The following is an 18,992-nucleotide window of genomic DNA, read 5'->3' on the forward strand; positions in this document are numbered from 1 at the left end:
TGGCACCACATCGGCTTTATGCCAGTCCTGGGGTAATATGCCTGAGGATAATGAGGGGAACCAACAGCATTATGATTAGTAACCAACCTATTGTAGTTGTTCCCAGCATATTAATGTCCCTTTAAGGCAATATGGAACAGAAGGATCAATCACAGTCCTTTAGAAAAAAAACTTGTCAAATGATTTATCTAAAAAAAAGACTTTATTAGTGATAGTCTATATAACATCATTAGATAAGTATTTTGTTTTTTCTCTTCTCAAGGATTGCTATCAACCCCATAGTGTGAAGTCTCTGCAAAACTGGAGAGTACTGGGATATACAAGGAATCCCAGTATTATAGGAATTAGGGTTGCACCGATACCATTTTTTTTTAAAGACTGAGTACAAGTACCGATATATTTTTTTTAAAATACTCACTGATACCAATTACCGACACTTTTTTTTTTGGGTTGTAGGATGCCTATATAACATCAATCTGACATTTGTATTTAATACAAAGTAATATAATTTAATTCTGAAAAAAAAAACATTGGGGAAGGAGTGTCCCAGTAATCCCCTTTTGAGAAAAATGGGGCATTTGCATTCAACAGACAATAGGGCTGGTCTTCATATTTTTCCAGGGCTGCTTTTTATTCCCAGTCCAGCCCTAGCTAAGGATGTTCCTCAGAGTACAGTATGTTTTGATCAGAATTGTTCAAGATGATAACTAGCAGTATAACAGGCAATCTAGCAATTTAAAATAATTTTTCAAAAGTTAGTGGCAAGTTCTTATTAAGGAACAGAAGCATCTCTGCATGTTCAGCTATAAGTCTGTTTCTTTTATCAGTAAGGACGTTTGACGCTAAGCTGAACGGTATTTCACTTTTCACACTACTGCATGGGGCAGAAAGATATTTTTGGGCCATTTTAGCCAGAGCTGGAAATCTGTTTATTAACTGCCCACTACTTCAGGGGTTTGTCAGAATGAGGTACAGTGATCTAACCCAGGTAGGCTTCCAGCTGCATAGCAATTTGTATTGACAGAACAGAAATAAACAAGTTTTAGTTAAGTCTTCACTCCAGCTTAAAATGAAATGGAAACATTTTGAAGTTTGAAAAACTCCACAAGATGGCGTATAGGTAGGAATTGGAGGTATCGGTTTAAGTATTGGTGCATTTGCATGAGTACAAGTACTCATACAAATACTTGTTATCGGCACCGATACTAGTATCCGTATCGGTGCAACCCTAATTGGAATCTATGTGGAACTTTGTGTTTATGTGGTGATGTAATCAGCTGCGCACTGTGTTGTTTTCTTCCCCAAGCTGTTCCATATATGAAAATCCCTCTGCAACAAATTAGGGTAACTGCACATCTTTAAGGTTACATTATTTTTTCTTCTTCTTTTCAAAGCAACTCTGAATTAGACTATCCCAAGCTCCCTCAGGCTACATATCGGCAGCACTCACCAAATGGTATTACTGCAGCCCCTGCATGTCATCGGCCTTTACGTCCCCAGCATGAGCAGCAGCGATGGCCTTCCAAGTAAGCTTTGTGTGTCAGAAAAGAACTAACAAAAAACAGTAACATCAGTAGGTTTTATGCAACAAACTTTCATTTAAAAGCCAGAGAGACCATGCACTTTGGTGCTCTGACAAATTGCAGGACGACATTTGGCAGAAGAACATTTGGCCGACGGACATTTGGCTTACAGACAGAAAGCTAAAGAATGTTCCGATTTCGGCCGAGGGCAGATACGTTCCAGAGTGATCTGTTCTAATCAGAGCCTCGGGCGCCGCAACAGCCTCTGGGAACCTTACCATGGGTCCCAGGCCGCACGTTTTGTAATTCTCTGTCTGGGAAATTATCTATCAAATCTATCTATCTATTGTATCTATCAAATGTATCTATTGATCTATCTATCTAATCTATGTATCTATCTATCAAATCTATCTATCTCTTGGCCGGACTGTTATCTGACAGCCACTTGTGTTTCGGCCAAGTGTCCGTCGGCCAAGTGTCCGTCGGCCAAAAGTCCGGCCACGTGCACTTTACACCTTTAAAGGGGAGGAATATCTTTTACATGGCTCTATGATATCTAAGTTATTAGCACAAAAATAAAAGGTTAGCTAATATAGGTATTATCAGTACCCAACATATATAGTTCTTGGTAACCTGTAAGACCTTTTTAGGATCCCCAGTCTAGGGTAATGTACAGCATTTATATTCTAACATGAATAAAGAACAAATTCTAATAGATGAAAACCAGCAATCTGTGAAAAGGATGACGTGGCTATTTTTTGCAGCTTTTCAAAAGCACGGACATGAAACACCTTGAGATTGTAATATAAAATCTTTAATTATGCATAGTACAAAACCGAAAACTTCACTTTCAATATTTCCCCCCATTTCATGTATTTTTAAGGGCTATAGAAAGGTAAGAATTAAAATGTGCATGGGGTGCATTTCAATTTTAAATAGAAGCATTTTTGTAATATACAGGTAGCAGTGATGTGCGCTGAGTTCACTGGCTAGTATCAGAGTGCTGAGATATTAGATACACTATAGAAAGATACACAAAGAGGGACGCACATACACAGGGACACACTCATACACACACAGGAGATAACACCAAGCTGAATGACATAAATCTATGGGTTTATATGCAGGATTCGAAATACAGAACCTGGCTCTGTACAGTCCCAATATATAAGCAAAGCTAGCTCGCAAATAGCTATATCTATATTAACATTCTGAAAGAAAACACCTTTTTTTTTTTTTTTTTTTTTTTTTCTTCTTTCCCTCTTCTCTACCTTTCTCAATTTCCCTTTTTTCAGGTCATTAAGAGAATAGCTCATGAGCAAAGCAGATACACACCCAGCCATATAGCTATATCAAGGACCTTTTGTCACCTACAATAACAAATAGAATTTCATGAGAGAGATTGAAAGCTTTATCAGATTTGTTAACTTTGCCTAAGTGAAAAGTGATTGCTATAGTTGTGGAATATTATCTAAGTATTAGAAAGTAAGTTCACTTCCACATTAAGGAGGATATAAGTTTAGGGTACATGATGCATATAGATTGCCATATTAGAAAATCAAAAAGTTGTCTGGACATGCATCAAACTGCTAGATTAGCATACTGTCAGACAACAGCTAATCACGGTGAGTGTAGAGGCTGCTAGATTAGCATACTGTCAGACAACAGCTAATCACTGTGACTGTAGAGGCTGTAGATCATCATACTGTCAGACAACAGCTAATCACTGTGAGTGTAGAGGCTGCTAGATCATCATACTGTCGGACAACAGCTAATCACTGTGAGTGTAGAGGCTGCTAGATTAGCATACTGTCAGACAACAGCTAATCACTGTGAGTGTAGAGGCTGCTAGATTAGCATACTGTCAGACAACAGCTAATCACTGAGGGTAGAGGCTGCTAGATTAGCATACTGTCCGACAACAGCTAATCACTGAATGTAGAGACTGCTAGATTAACATATTATCAGACAACAGCTAATCACTGAGGGTAGAGGCTGCTAGATTAGCATACTGTCCGACAACATCTAATCACTGAGTGTAGAGGCTGCTTTATTATCATACTGTCAGACAACAGCTAATCACTGTGAGTGTAGAGGCTGCTAAATTAGCATACTGTCAAACAGCTAATCACTGTGAGTGTAGAGGCTGCTAGATTAGCATACTGTCAGACAACGGCTAATCACTGTGAGTGTAGAGGCTGCTAGATAAACATACTGTCAGACAACAGCTAATCACTGAGTGTAGAGGCTGCTAGATCAGCATACTGTCGGACAACAGCTAATCACTTTGAGTGTAGAGGCTGCTAGATTAGCATACTGTCAGACAACAGCTAATCACTGAATGTAGAGACTGCTAGATTAGCATACTATCAGACAACAGCTAATCACTGAGGGTAGAGGCTGCTAGATTAGCATACTGTCTGACAACAGCTAATCACTGTGAGTGTAGAGGCTGCTAGATTAGCATACTGTCAGACAACAGCTAATTGCTGTGAGTGTAGAGGCTGCTAAATTAGCATACTGTCAGACAACGGCTAATCACTGTGAGTGTAGAGGCTGCTAGATTAGCATACTGTCAGACAACAGCTAATTGCTGTGAGTGTAGAGGCTGCTAAATTAGCATACTGTCAGACAGCGGCTAATCACTGTGAGTGTAGAGGCTTCTAGTTAAACATACTGTCAGACAACAGCTAATCACTGAGTGTAGAGGCTGCTAGATCAGCATACTGTCAGACAACAGCTGATCACTGAATGTAGAGACTGCTAGATTAACATACTATCAGACAACAGCTAATCACTGAGGGTAGAGGCTGCTAGATTAGCATACTGTCCGACAACAGCTAATCACTGTGAGTGTAGAGGCTGCTAGATTAACATACTGTCAGACAACAGCTAATCACTGAGGGTAGAGGCTGTAGATCATCATACTGTCGGACAACAGCTAATCACTGTGAGTGTAGAGGCTGCTAGATTAGCATACTGTCAGACAACAGCTAATCACTGTGAGTGTAGAGGCTGCTAGATTAACATACTGTCAGACAACAGCTAATCACTGTGAGTGTAGAGGCTGCTAGATTAGCATATTGTCAGACAACAGCTAATCACTGAGGGTAGAGGCTGTAGATCATCATACTGTCGGACAACAGCTAATCACTGAATGTAGAGACTGCTAGATTAACATACTATCAGACAACAGCTAATCACTGAGGGTAGAGGCTGCTATATTAGCATACTGTCCGACAACAGCTGATCACTGTGAGTGTAGAGGCTGCTAGATTAGCATACTGTCAGACAACAGCTAATCACTGAGGGTAGAGGCTGTAGATCATCATTCTGTCGGACAACAGCTAATCACTGTGAGTGTAGAGGCTGCTAGATTAGCATACTGTCAGACAACAGCTAATCACTGTGAGTGTAGAGGCTGCTAGATTAACATACTGTCAGACAACAGCTAATCACTGTGAGTGTAGAGGCTGCTAGATTAACATACTGTCAGACAACAGCTAATCACTGTGAGTGTAGAGGCTGCTAGATTAGCATACTGTCAGACAACAGCTAATCACTGAGGGTAGAGGCTGTAGATCATCATTCTGTCGGACAACAGCTAATCACTGTGAGTGTAGAGGCTGCTAGATTAGCATACTGTCAGACAACAGCTAATCACTGTGAGTGTAGAGGCTGCTAGATTAACATACTGTCAGACAACAGCTGATCACTGTGAGTGTAGAGGCTGCTAGATTAGCATATTGTCAGACAACAGCTAATCACTGAGGGTAGAGGCTGTAGATCATCATACTGTCGGACAACAGCTAATCACTGTGAGTGTAGAGGCTGCTAGATTAGCATACTGTCAGACAACAGCTAATCACTGTGAGTGTAGAGGCTGCTAGATTAACATACTGTCAGACAACAGCTAATCACTGTGAGTGTAGAGGCTGCTAGATTAGCATATTGTCAGACAACAGCTAATCACTGAGGGTAGAGGCTGCTAGATTAGCATACTGTCAGACAACAGCTAATCACTGTGAGTGTAGAGGCTGCTAGGTTAGCATATTTTCAGACAACAGCTAATCACTGAGGGTAGAGGCTGCTAGATTAGCATACTGTCAGACAACAGCTAATCACTGAGGGTAGAGGCTGCTAGATTAGCATACTGTCCGACAACAGCTAATCACTGAGGGTAGAGGCTGCTAGATTAACATACTGTCAGACAACAGCTAATCACTGTGAGTGTAGATGCTGCTTTATTAACATACTGTCAGACAACAGCTAATCACTGAGGGTAGAGGCTGCTAGATTAGCATACTGTCAGACAACAGCTAATCACTGAGGGTAGAGGCTGCTAGATTAGCATACTGTCAGACAACAGCTAATCACTGAGGGTAGAGGCTGCTAGATTAGCATACTGTCAGACAACAGCTAATCACTGAGGGTAGAGGCTGCTAGATTAGCATACTGTCAGACAACAGCTAATCACTGAGGGTAGAGGCTGCTAGATTAACATACTGTCAGACAACAGCTAATCACTGTGAGTGTAGAGGCTGCTAGATTAACATACTATCAGACAACAGCTAATCACTGAGGGTAGAGGCTGCTAGATTAACATACTGTCGGACAACAGCTAATCACTGTGAGTGTAGAGGCTGCTAGATTAACATACTGTCAGACAACAGCTAATCACTGAGGGTAGAGGCTGCTAGATTAACATACTGTCAGACAACAGCTAATCACTGTGAGTGTAGAGGCTGCTAGATTAACATACTATCAGACAACAGCTAATCACTGAGGGTAGAGGCTGCTAGATTAACATACTGTCGGACAACAGCTAATCACTGTGAGTGTAGAGGCTGCTAGATTAGCATACTGTCAGACAACAGCTAATCACTGAGGGTAGAGGCTGCTAGATTAACATACTGTCAGACAACAGCTAATCACTGAGGGTAGAGGCTGCTAGATTAACATACTGTCAGACAACAGCTAATCACTGAGGGTAGAGGCTGCTAGATTAACATACTGTCAGACAACAGCTAATCACTGTGAGTGTAGAGGCTGCTAGATTAGCATACTGTCAGACAACAGCTAATCACTGAGGGTAGAGGCTGCTAGATTAACATACTGTCAGAAAACAGCTAATCACTGAGTGTAGAGGCTGCTAGATTAACATACTGTCAGACAACAGCTAATCACTGAGGGTAGAGGCTGCTAGATTAACATACTGTCAGACAACAGCTAATCACTGAGTGTAGAGGCTGCTAGATTAGCATACTGTCAGACAACAGCTAATCACTGTGAGTGTAGAGGCTGCTAGATTAACATACTGTCAGACAACAGCTAATCACTGAGTGTAGAGGCTGCTAGATTAGCATACTGTCAGACAACAGCTAATCACTGTGAGTGTAGAGGCTGCTAGATTAACATACTGTCAGACAACAGCTAATCACTGTGAGTGTAGAGGCTGCTAGATTAACATACTGTCAGACAACAGCTAATCACTGTGAGTGTAGAAGTTTTAATCTGTTGTCAGAGTGTCAGTACTTTGTATTTAACTAAAGGCATGATGATAACTAATCCGACATAAAACCCAGAAATACATAGATAGTGACTGTATATAAAAATAAGGAACACATGTAAAGAGCCATAGTACCATGCCCCGTTATCTATCAAAGAATGACTGAGAACCAATAAGCAGACTGTACTGTCAGACAACAGCTAATCACTGTGAGTGTAGAGGCTGCTAGATTAACATACTGTCAGACAACAGCTAATCACTGTGAGTGTAGAGGCTGCTAGATTAGCATATTGTCAGACAACAGCTAATCACTGAGGGTAGAGGCTGCTAGATTAGCATACTGTCAGACAACAGCTAATCACTGTGAGTGTAGAGGCTGCTAGGTTAGCATATTTTCAGACAACAGCTAATCACTGAGGGTAGAGGCTGCTAGATTAGCATACTGTCAGACAACAGCTAATCACTGAGGGTAGAGGCTGCTAGATTAGCATACTGTCCGACAACAGCTAATCACTGAGGGTAGAGGCTGCTAGATTAACATACTGTCAGACAACAGCTAATCACTGTGAGTGTAGATGCTGCTTTATTAACATACTGTCAGACAACAGCTAATCACTGAGGGTAGAGGCTGCTAGATTAGCATACTGTCAGACAACAGCTAATCACTGAGGGTAGAGGCTGCTAGATTAGCATACTGTCAGACAACAGCTAATCACTGAGGGTAGAGGCTGCTAGATTAGCATACTGTCAGACAACAGCTAATCACTGAGGGTAGAGGCTGCTAGATTAGCATACTGTCAGACAACAGCTAATCACTGAGGGTAGAGGCTGCTAGATTAACATACTGTCAGACAACAGCTAATCACTGTGAGTGTAGAGGCTGCTAGATTAACATACTATCAGACAACAGCTAATCACTGAGGGTAGAGGCTGCTAGATTAACATACTGTCGGACAACAGCTAATCACTGTGAGTGTAGAGGCTGCTAGATTAACATACTGTCAGACAACAGCTAATCACTGAGGGTAGAGGCTGCTAGATTAACATACTGTCAGACAACAGCTAATCACTGTGAGTGTAGAGGCTGCTAGATTAACATACTATCAGACAACAGCTAATCACTGAGGGTAGAGGCTGCTAGATTAACATACTGTCGGACAACAGCTAATCACTGTGAGTGTAGAGGCTGCTAGATTAGCATACTGTCAGACAACAGCTAATCACTGAGGGTAGAGGCTGCTAGATTAACATACTGTCAGACAACAGCTAATCACTGAGGGTAGAGGCTGCTAGATTAACATACTGTCAGACAACAGCTAATCACTGAGGGTAGAGGCTGCTAGATTAACATACTGTCAGACAACAGCTAATCACTGTGAGTGTAGAGGCTGCTAGATTAGCATACTGTCAGACAACAGCTAATCACTGAGGGTAGAGGCTGCTAGATTAACATACTGTCAGAAAACAGCTAATCACTGAGTGTAGAGGCTGCTAGATTAACATACTGTCAGACAACAGCTAATCACTGAGGGTAGAGGCTGCTAGATTAACATACTGTCAGACAACAGCTAATCACTGAGTGTAGAGGCTGCTAGATTAGCATACTGTCAGACAACAGCTAATCACTGTGAGTGTAGAGGCTGCTAGATTAACATACTGTCAGACAACAGCTAATCACTGAGTGTAGAGGCTGCTAGATTAGCATACTGTCAGACAACAGCTAATCACTGTGAGTGTAGAGGCTGCTAGATTAACATACTGTCAGACAACAGCTAATCACTGTGAGTGTAGAGGCTGCTAGATTAACATACTGTCAGACAACAGCTAATCACTGTGAGTGTAGAAGTTTTAATCTGTTGTCAGAGTGTCAGTACTTTGTATTTAACTAAAGGCATGATGATAACTAATCCGACATAAAACCCAGAAATACATAGATAGTGACTGTATATAAAAATAAGGAACACATGTAAAGAGCCATAGTACCATGCCCCGTTATCTATCAAAGAATGACTGAGAACCAATAAGCAGACTGTAACCGTTACCATTTCTTACCCTGAGATCAACCTATGACGTCAGAGTCAATATATGCCATCAAGTCTACATACAAGAAAAAAATACCACCCAACACCAGATCAATGAAGAGTGATTTAGAGCAGCAATTTGATATTGTCACTTTCCTTTCTTCCAATAGTAGTACGAACTACAAGAATGTCAGCCAATTCCACTTTTAGGCAAAATCCAGGCTGTGCTGGCTCTGCCGCTCTCATGCTGCTCTACCACCTCCTCTCCACTACGCTCATGTTCCAGGTGTTGTCACTCACTGTTGTGAACCGGGTAGTGTTACTCTTTGGAGCTGCCTCATTTGGAGGTTTATTGGCAGTGCTGAGCCGTAACTTGACAGTGAGGGACACTGGCATTCACGGCTCCTAAGGTACTACTGATATATATATATATATATATATATATATATATATATATATATATATATATATATATATATATATATATATATATATATATATATATATATATATATATATATATATATATATATAATGTGTGTATATATATATATATATATATATATTGCTCATTAGCTATGCTTTGGAAAAGGTGCTGTTCAAAAGATGAGGGCCCTGCCAAAGAGTTTGCCCTGGGGCCCAGTGAGTTCTAGTTATGCCTTTGAAGATAAGATTATATAATAGTCAAAATGTAATACTGTAAAGCCATCTTACAATATTTATACTTACAGCATTTGTTGTTGGTGTTTATTTATCGTGTTACCTGTCTAGTGACATTAGATTTTGTATTTTATTTTTATTTGTGCAGCCATTTCCGTATGGATCAAGCCCCTGTTCCCAGGTTCCCGGTACACACTCATCCGTACCCTCCTATACATAACATGCCACCAACCATGCACCGTTTTCCACCTATGGCAGATGATCCTCACAGATACTCAAGGTAATGTTTTGATATAGTATAGAGAAGAGCTGTTGCTAGTACTAGAGCACTCTGGACCAGTGTGTTCATGAACAGCAGTTACGTTAAACTTTGTAAATTAAATACATAAACTTGAATAGACTTGCAAACATTATCTGGCATCAGTTATTATTGTACATCTAAAACAAAAAAACATACTTACAAATAACTTACTCAATAAAATTAAATAGTCTTCTTTAATAAATGCCCTGATAAACAACACAACATTCTGTATATAGTACAGTTTTAAAACTGATCTTTTTCATCTGTATCTCATAGTTCAGCTTCTTTTTGGAGTTAAAGGGACAGTAAAGTCAAAACTAAACTTTCATGATTCAGATAGGGCATGCAATTTTAAACAACTTTCCAATTTACTTTTATCATCAATTTTACTTTGTTCTTTTGGTATTCTTAGTTGAAAGCTAAACCTAGGTGGGCTCGTCTGCTAATTTCTTAGCTTTTGAAGGCTGCCTCTTATCTGAATGCATTTTGACAGTTTTTCACTACTAAAGGGTGTTAGTTCATGTGTCATATAGATATCGTGCTCATGCCTGTGGAGTTACCTAGGAGTCAGTACTGAATGGCTAAAATGCAAGTCTGTCAAAAGAACTTAAATAAAGGGGCAGTCAGCATAGGCTTAGATACAAGGTAATCACAGGTAAAAAGTATATTAATGTAACTGTGTTGGTTATGCAAAACTGGGGAAGGAGTTATAAAGGGATTATGTATCTTTTTAAAATTCTGGTGTAGACTGTCTCTTTAATAAAAATAGATGTTCCTGTGCATGAACAAGGCTACAAGAGAAAGGGGTCCCTATCCAACAGAGCCCATGTTTACTGGAAAGCAAGGTTCTATCTAGTAAGGATGTCTGAACTGCAGTAATGATTTTCTTTGGAAATTCTGTGTTTTTTGTTGTTGTTTTTAAAGGGATACTAAACCCAAAATTTTTCTTTCATGAATCAGATAGAGCATGCACTTTTAAGCAACTTTCTAATTTACTCCTATTATCAATTTTTCTTCGTTCTCTTTCTATCTTTATTTGAAAAAGAAGGCATCTAAGATGAGGAGCCAGACATTTTTTTTGGTTTAGTACACTGGACAGCACTTGTTTATTGGTGCAGTCCAATCAGCAAGGACAACCGAGGTTCTGAACCACAAATGGGCCTGCTTCTAAACTTATATTCTTGCTTTTCAAATAAAGATAGCAAGAGAATAAAGAAAAATTCATAATAGGAATAAATTAAAAAGTCGCATGCTTTATCTGAATCATGAAAGAAAAAAATTGGGTTCAGTATCCCTTTAAAGGGACATGTTAATCAACATAAATTCGTATTTATTCCTGTGAGAAACCCTTTCATGATTTATATCTTATTTCTATTCACCAGAGAAAAATAAGCAAAAATAAATAGCCAATCAGCATGTCCCTGTAAAGTAAAATAGTATGTCCGATCAGTACCTTTTACATATAAAGGCAAACAAGTGCAATGGCTATATGTCTTCATATTCATCACTAAGGCTATGCACAAGGTACAGATATTAGAGGTTTTAAAGAGAGACTGTAAAGCAACATCCATTCAGATGGAAATGTGTGTTAAAATAATATGTTTGAGCTATACAGCCTGATAAAACTATTTCGCTTATATAACTTTAAGAAAGAAGTCTTACTGTAACCAGATAAACGGTTTTAGGATTTCTATGCCTTTTATTTGTTATCCTTACAGAAGTTGCTTTTTGAAGCATTCCGGTTACTTCTGTACAGCAAGGTTTTCTGGCATTATGCCAGGTAACCTTCTTAAGAAACATTTATTTACTTGTGGCATTGTTTTCTTGCTATTATGGTTTTCAGCCTGGTTGTGCAGATTTCGAGCTTCCTTTGACTCTTTATATATGTAGCCCTCAGTTTACGCCGGGGTTAGGTTCCAGAAGGAATGGTTGTAAATCGAAACCGTTGTAAATTGAAACCCAGTTTATAATGTAAGTCAATGGGAAGTGAGGGAGAGAGGTTCCAGGCCCATCTCAAAATTGTCATAAGTAACACCTAATACATTATTTTTAAAGCTTTGAAATGAAGACTTTAAATGCTAAAGAGCATTATAAACCTTATAAAATAATCACACAACACAGAATATATAATTATACTAAGTTAAATGCACAAAATCATTTGCTAAACAGCATTATTAACCTAATAAAATAATCACACAACACAGACTTCACTTGCATTTTTCTGCAGTTCTTTCCATGCATTCCAATCTAGACTGATTTATAGACAGGAAGATCTTGTTCCTTTGAAATCTGCTCGATAGCTCAGGTCTGGTTAAACTGATTAATTTCAGCTTGCTTGGCTGTGCTGCAACACAAGCGGACAGCTCCATGTACTGGCTATTTTAATAAATGCATATATTTATTTTATATATACTTTTATCAATTTATAACATTTTATAATGTGCTCTATTACAGTATTTGAGTATATATAAAGACATAGGTTGTTATAATAAACTATGTTTCAAATATGTTCAAAGTAACAATATTACCTTCAGTATTAACTATTTTATTACTACAATGATGCTAATGTAATATTAACCCCTTAATGACCAAGGACGTACGCCATACGTCCTCAAAAAAAATACAGTTAATGACAGAGAACGTATGGCGTACGTCCTTGATCTGGAAAGCAGCTGGAAGCGATCCTGATCGCTTCCAGCCGCTTTCCGGTTATTGCAGTGATGCCTCGATATCGAGGCATCCTGCAATAACCCCCCTTGGCCATCCGATGCAGAGAGAGCCACTCTGTGGCCCTCTCTGCACCGGACATCGATGGCCGGTATCGTTGGTGGGTGGGAGCCAGTCTGGGCGGCGGGTGGGCGGCCATCGATGCGCTGTGTGGAGTGGAGGGGGGCGGGATCGTGGGCGGGATCACCGGGGGGGGCGCGCGTGCATGCACGGATGCGCGTGCGTGCACGGGGGGCGGGCGCGTGCACAGGGTGGATGCGGGTGGGAACGGCTACACTACAGAAAACTTATAATAATAAAAATTGGGTAAAAGTAAAAAAAAAATAAAAGTGATCTGGGAGGTGGAGGGGGGTTCTTTGGGGGGGGGAAGCTACACTACGGAAGAAAAAAAGAATAAAAAAGGCATTTTTTTGCTGAAACTGGGTACTGGCAGACAGGTAAGGTAGATGGGGAGGGTTAGAGAGCTGTTTGGGGGGGATCAGGGAGGTTGGGGGCTAAGGGGGGAATCCTACACATCAGCATATGTAAATATGCTAAAAAAAATATGTTTTTTTAAAATACCTTTTATTTTAGTACTGGCAGACTTTCTGCCAGTACTTAAGATGGCGGGGACAATTGTGGGCTGGGGGAGGGAAGAGCACTGTTTGGGAGGGATCAGGGGGTCTGATGTGTCAGGTGGGAGGCTGATCTCTACATTAAAGCTAAAATTAACCCTGCAAGCTCCCTACAAGCTACCTAATTAACCCCTTCATTGCTAGACATAATACACATGTGATGCGCAGCGGCATTTCGTGGCCTTCTAATTTCCAAAAAGCAACGCCAAAGCCATATATGTCTGCTATTTCTGAACAAAGGGGATCCCAGAGAAGCATTTACAACCATTTGTGCCATAATTGCACAAGCTGTTTGTAAATAATTTCAGTGAGAAAACTAAAGTTTGTGAAAAAGTGAACAATTTTTTTTTTATTTGATCGCATTTGGCGGGGAAATGGTGGCCTGAAATATACCAAAATGGGTCTAGATCAATACTTTGGGTTTTCTACTCTACTACACTACACTTAAGCTAAAATTAACCCTACACGCTCCCTAATTAACCCCTTCACTGCTGGGCATAATACACGTGTTGTGCGCAGTGGCATTTCGTGGCCTTCTAATTACCAAAAAGCAATGCCAAAGCCATATGTGTCTGCTATTTATGAACAAAGGGGATCCCAGAGAAGCTTTTACAACCATTTGTGCCATAATTGCACCGGCTGTTTTTAAATAATTTCAGTGAGAAACCTAAAATTGTGAAAAAGTGAACGATTTTTTTTTTATTTGATCGCATTTGGCGGTGAAATGGTGGCATGAAATATACCAAGATGGGCCTAGATCAATTCTTGGGGTTGTCTACTACACTAAACTAAAGCTAAAATTAACCCTAGAAGCTCCCTACATGCTCCCTAATTAACCCCTCCACTGCTGGGCATAATACATGTGTGGTGCGCAGTGGCATTTAGCGGCCTTCTAATTACCAAAAAAAATGCCAAAGCCATATATGTCTGCTATTTATGAACAAAGGGGATCCCAGAGAAGCATTTACAATCATTTGTGCCACAATTGCACAGGTTGTTTGCAAATAATTTCAGTGAGAAATCTAAAGTTTGTGAACAATTTTTTATTTGGTCTCATTTGGAGGTGAAATGGTGGCAGGAAATATACCAAAATGGGCCTAGATCAATACTTTGGGATGTCTTCTAAAAAAAAATATATATACATGTCAATGGATATTCAGGGATTCCTGAAAGATATCAGTGTTCCAATGTAACTAGTGCTAATTTTGAAAAAAAGTGGTTTGGAAATAGCAAAGTGCTACTTGTATTTATTGCCCTATAACTTACAAAAAAAGCAAAGAACATGTAAACATTGGGTATTTCTCTTGTTAAGTGTAGTCAGTCCACGGGTCATCCATTACTTATGGGATTATATCTCTTCCCCAACAGGAAGTTGCAAGAGGATCACCCAAGCAGAGCTGCTATATAGCTCCTCCCCTCACATGTCATATCCAGTCATTCTCTTGCAACCTAACTAAGGATAGGTCGTTGTGAGAGGTCTGTGGTGTTTTTAAACTTAGTTTCTCCAACATAGGTGTGTCCGGTCCACGGCGTCATCCTTACTTGTGGGATATTCTCTTCCCCAACAGGAAATGGCAAAGAGCCCAGCAAAGCTGGTCACATGATCCCTCCTAGGCTCCGCCTACCCCAGTCATTCTCTTTGCCGTTGTACAGGCAACATCTCCACGGAGATGGCTTAGAGTTTTTTAGTGTTTAACTGTAGTTTTTCATTATTCAATCAAGAGTTTGTTATTTTCAAATAGTGCTGGTACGTACTATTTACTCAGAAACAGAAATGAGATGAAGAATTCTGTTTGTATGAGGAAAATGATTTTAGCAACCGTAACTAAAATCCATGGCTGTTCCACACAGGACTGTTGAGAGCAATTAACTTCAGTTGGGGGAACAGTTTGCAGTCCCTTGCTGCTTGAGGTATGACACATTCTAACAAGACGATGTAATGCTGGAAGCTGTCATTTTCCCTATGGGATCCGGTAAGCCATGTTTATTACGATTGTAAATAAGGGCTTCACAAGGGCTTATTTAAACTGTAGACTTTTTCTGGGCTAAATCGATTGATTATTACCACATATTTAGCCTTGAGGAATCATTTTATCTGGGTATTTTGATATAATAATATCGGCAGGCACTGTTTTAGACACCTTATTCTTTAGGGGCTTTCCCAAAGCATAGGCAGAGTCTCATTTTCGCGCCGGTGTTGCGCACTTGTTTTTGAGAGGCATGGCATGCAGTCGCATGTGAGAGGAGCTCTGATACTTATAAAAGACTTCTGAAGGCGTCATTTGGTATCGTATTCCCCTTTGGGTTTGGTTGGGTCTCAGCAAAGCAGATACCAGGGACTGTAAAGGGGTTTAAAGCTTAAAACGGCTCCGGTTCCGTTATTTTAAGGGTTAAAGCTTCCAAAATTGGTGTGCAATATTTTCAAGGCTTTAAGACGCTGTGGTGAAAATTTGGTGAATTTTGAACAATTCCTTCATGTTTTTTCGCAATTGCAGTAATAAAGTGTGTTCAGTTTAAAATTTAAAGTGACAGTAACGGTTTTATTTTAAAACGTTTTTTGTACTTTCTGATCAAGTTTATGCCTGTTTAACATGTCTGAACTACCAGATAGACTATGTTCTGAATGTGGGGAAGCCAGAATTCCTATTCATTTAAATAAATGTGATTTATGTGATAATGACAATGATGCCCAAGATGATTCCTCAAGTGAGGGGAGTAAGCATGGTACTGCATCATTCCCTCCTTCGTCTACACGAGTCTTGCCCACTCAGGAGGCCCCTAGTACATCTAGCGCGCCAATACTCCTTACTATGCAACAATTAACGGCTGTAATGGATAATTCTGTCAAAAACATTTTAGCCAAAATGAACCCTTGTCAGCGTAAGCGTGGCTGCTCTGTTTTAGTTACTGAAGAGCATGACGACGCTGATATTAATATCTCTGAAGGGCCCCTAACCCAATCTGAGGGGGCCAGGGAGGTTTTGTCTGAGGGAGAAATTACTGATTTAGGGAACATTTCTCAGCAGGCTGAATCTGATGTGATTACATTTAAATTTAAATTGGAACATCTCCGCATTTTGCTTAAGGAGGTATTATCCACTCTGGATGATTGTGAAAATTTAGTCATCCCAGAGAAACTATGTAAAATGGACAAGTTCCTAGAGGTGCCGGGGCTCCCAGAAGCTTTTCCTATACCCAAGCGGGTGGCGGACATTGTTAATAAAGAATGGGAAAGGCCCGGTATTCCTTTCGTCCCTCCCCCCATATTTAAAAAATTGTTTCCTATGGTCGACCCCAGAAAGGACTTATGGCAGTCAGTCCCCAAGGTCGAGGGAGCGGTTTCTACTTTAAACAAACGCACCACTATTCCCATAGAGGATAGTTGTGCTTTCAAAGATCCTATGGATAAAAAATTAGAAGGTTTGCTTAAAAAGATGTTTGTTCAGCAGGGTTACCTTCTACAACCCATTTCATGCATTGTCCCTGTCACTACTGCCGCATATTTCTGGTTTGATGAACTGATTAAGGTGCTCGATAGTGACTCTCCTCCTTATGAGGAGATTATGGACAGAATCAATGCTCTCAAATTAGACGCCTCTTTGCAATTGGCTAAGTTAGCGGCTAAGAACTCTGGGTTTGCTATTGTGGCGCGCAGAGCGCTTTGGTTGAAATCTTGGTCGGCTGATGCGTCTTCCAAGAACAAGCTACTAAACATTCCTTTCAAGGGGAAAACGTTGTTTGGTCCTGACTTGAAGGAGATTATCTCTGATATCACTGGGGGTAAGGGCCACGCCCTTCCTCAGGATCGGCCTTTCAAGGCAAAAAATAGACCTAATTTTCGTCCCTTTCGTAAAAACGGACCAGCCCAAGGTGCTACGTCCTCTAAGCAAGAGGGTAATACTTCTCAGGCCAAGCCAGCTTGGAGACCAATACAAGGCTGGAACAAGGGAAAGCAGGCCAAGAAACCTGCTACTGCTACCAAGACAGCATGAAATATTGGCCCCCGATCCGGGACCGGATCTGGTGGGGGGCAGACTCTCTCTCTTCGCTCAGGCTTGGGCAAGAGATGTTCTGGATCCTTGGGCGCTAGAAATAGTCTCCCAGGGTTATCTTCTGGAATTCAAGGGACTTCCCCCAAGGGGGAGGTTCCACAGGTCGCAGTTGTCTTCAAACCACATAAAAAGACAGGCGTTCTTACATTGTGTAGAAGACCTGTTAAAAATGGGAGTGATTCATCCTGTTCCATTAAGAGAACAAGGGATGGGGTTCTACTCCAATCTGTTCATAGTTCCCAAAAAAGAGGGAACGTTCAGACCAATCCTAGATCTCAAGATCTTAAACAAATTTCTCAAGGTCCCATCGTTCAAGATGGAAACCATTCGAACTATCCTTCCTTCCATCCAGGAAGGTCAATTCATGACCACGGTGGATTTAAAGGATGCGTATCTACATATTCCTATCCACAAGGAACATCATCGGTTCCTAAGGTTTGCATTCCTGGACAAACATTACCAGTTCGTGGCGCTTCCTTTCGGATTAGCCACTGCTCCAAGGATTTTCACAAAGGTACTAGGGTCCCTTCTAGCGGTGCTAAGACCAAGGGGCATTGCAGTAGTACCTTACCTGGACGACATTCTGATTCAAGCGTCGTCCCTTCCTCAAGCAAAGGCTCACACGGACATTGTCCTGGCCTTTCTCAGATCTCACGGCTGGAAAGTGAACGTGGAAAAGAGTTCTCTATCCCCGTCAACAAGGGTTCCCTTCTTGGGAACAATTATAGACTCCTTAGAAATGAGGATCTTTCTAACAGAGGCCAGAAAAACAAAGCTTCTGGACTCTTGTCGGATACTTCATTCCGTTCCTCTTCCTTCCATAGCTCAGTGCATGGAAGTGATCGGGTTGATGGTGGCGGCGATGGACATAGTTCCTTTTGCGCGCATTCATCTAAGACCATTACAACTGTGCATGCTCAGTCAGTGGAATGGGGACTATACAGACTTGTCTCCGAAGATACAAGTAAATCAGAGAACCAGAGACTCACTCCGTTGGTGGCTGTCCCTGGACAATCTGTCTCAAGGGATGATGTTCCACAGACCAGAGTGGGTCATTGTCACGACCGACGCCAGTCTGATAGGCTGGGGCGCGGTCTGGGGATCCCTGAAAGCTCAGGGTCTTTGGTCTCGGGAAGAATCTCTTCTACCGATAAATATTCTGGAACTGAGAGCGATATTCAATGCTCTCCAGGCCTGGCCCCAGCTTGCGAGGACCAGGTTCATACGGTTTCAATCAGACAACATGACGACTGTTGCGTACATCAACCATCAGGGGGGAACAAGGAGTTCCCTAGCGATGGAAGAAGTAACCAAAATTATTCTTTGGGCGGAGTCTCACTCCTGCCACCTGTCTGCTATCCACATCCCAGGAGTGGAAAATTGGGAAGCGGATTTTCTGAGTCGGCAGACATTGCATCCGGGGGAGTGGGAACTCCATCCGGAAATCTTTGCCCAAGTCACTCACCTGTGGGGCATTCCAGACATGGATCTGATGGCCTCTCGTCAGAACTTCAAAGTTCCTTGCTACGGGGCCAGATCCAGGGATCCCAAGGCGGCTCTAGTGGATGCACTAGTAGCACCTTGG

At 41.0% G+C, this 18,992-nt stretch overlaps 1 protein-coding gene across 1 annotated transcript in view; it reads left to right on the top strand.

Moving 5' to 3' along the window:
* DUSP11 (dual specificity phosphatase 11) overlaps positions 1-18,992 on the top strand; it is a 130,156-nt gene that overhangs the window by 45,936 nt on the left and 65,228 nt on the right. The window contains exons 10-11 of the mRNA XM_053719376.1: positions 1,395-1,526; positions 9,862-9,993. Coding sequence (XP_053575351.1) covers positions 1,395-1,526; positions 9,862-9,993 — 264 coding nt within the window. The remainder of the gene's footprint in view (positions 1-1,394; positions 1,527-9,861; positions 9,994-18,992) is intronic.

The sequence above is a fragment of the Bombina bombina genome, chromosome 6 (genome assembly GCF_027579735.1).
Source record: "Bombina bombina isolate aBomBom1 chromosome 6, aBomBom1.pri, whole genome shotgun sequence".
Classification (NCBI taxonomy): domain Eukaryota; kingdom Metazoa; phylum Chordata; class Amphibia; order Anura; family Bombinatoridae; genus Bombina; species Bombina bombina.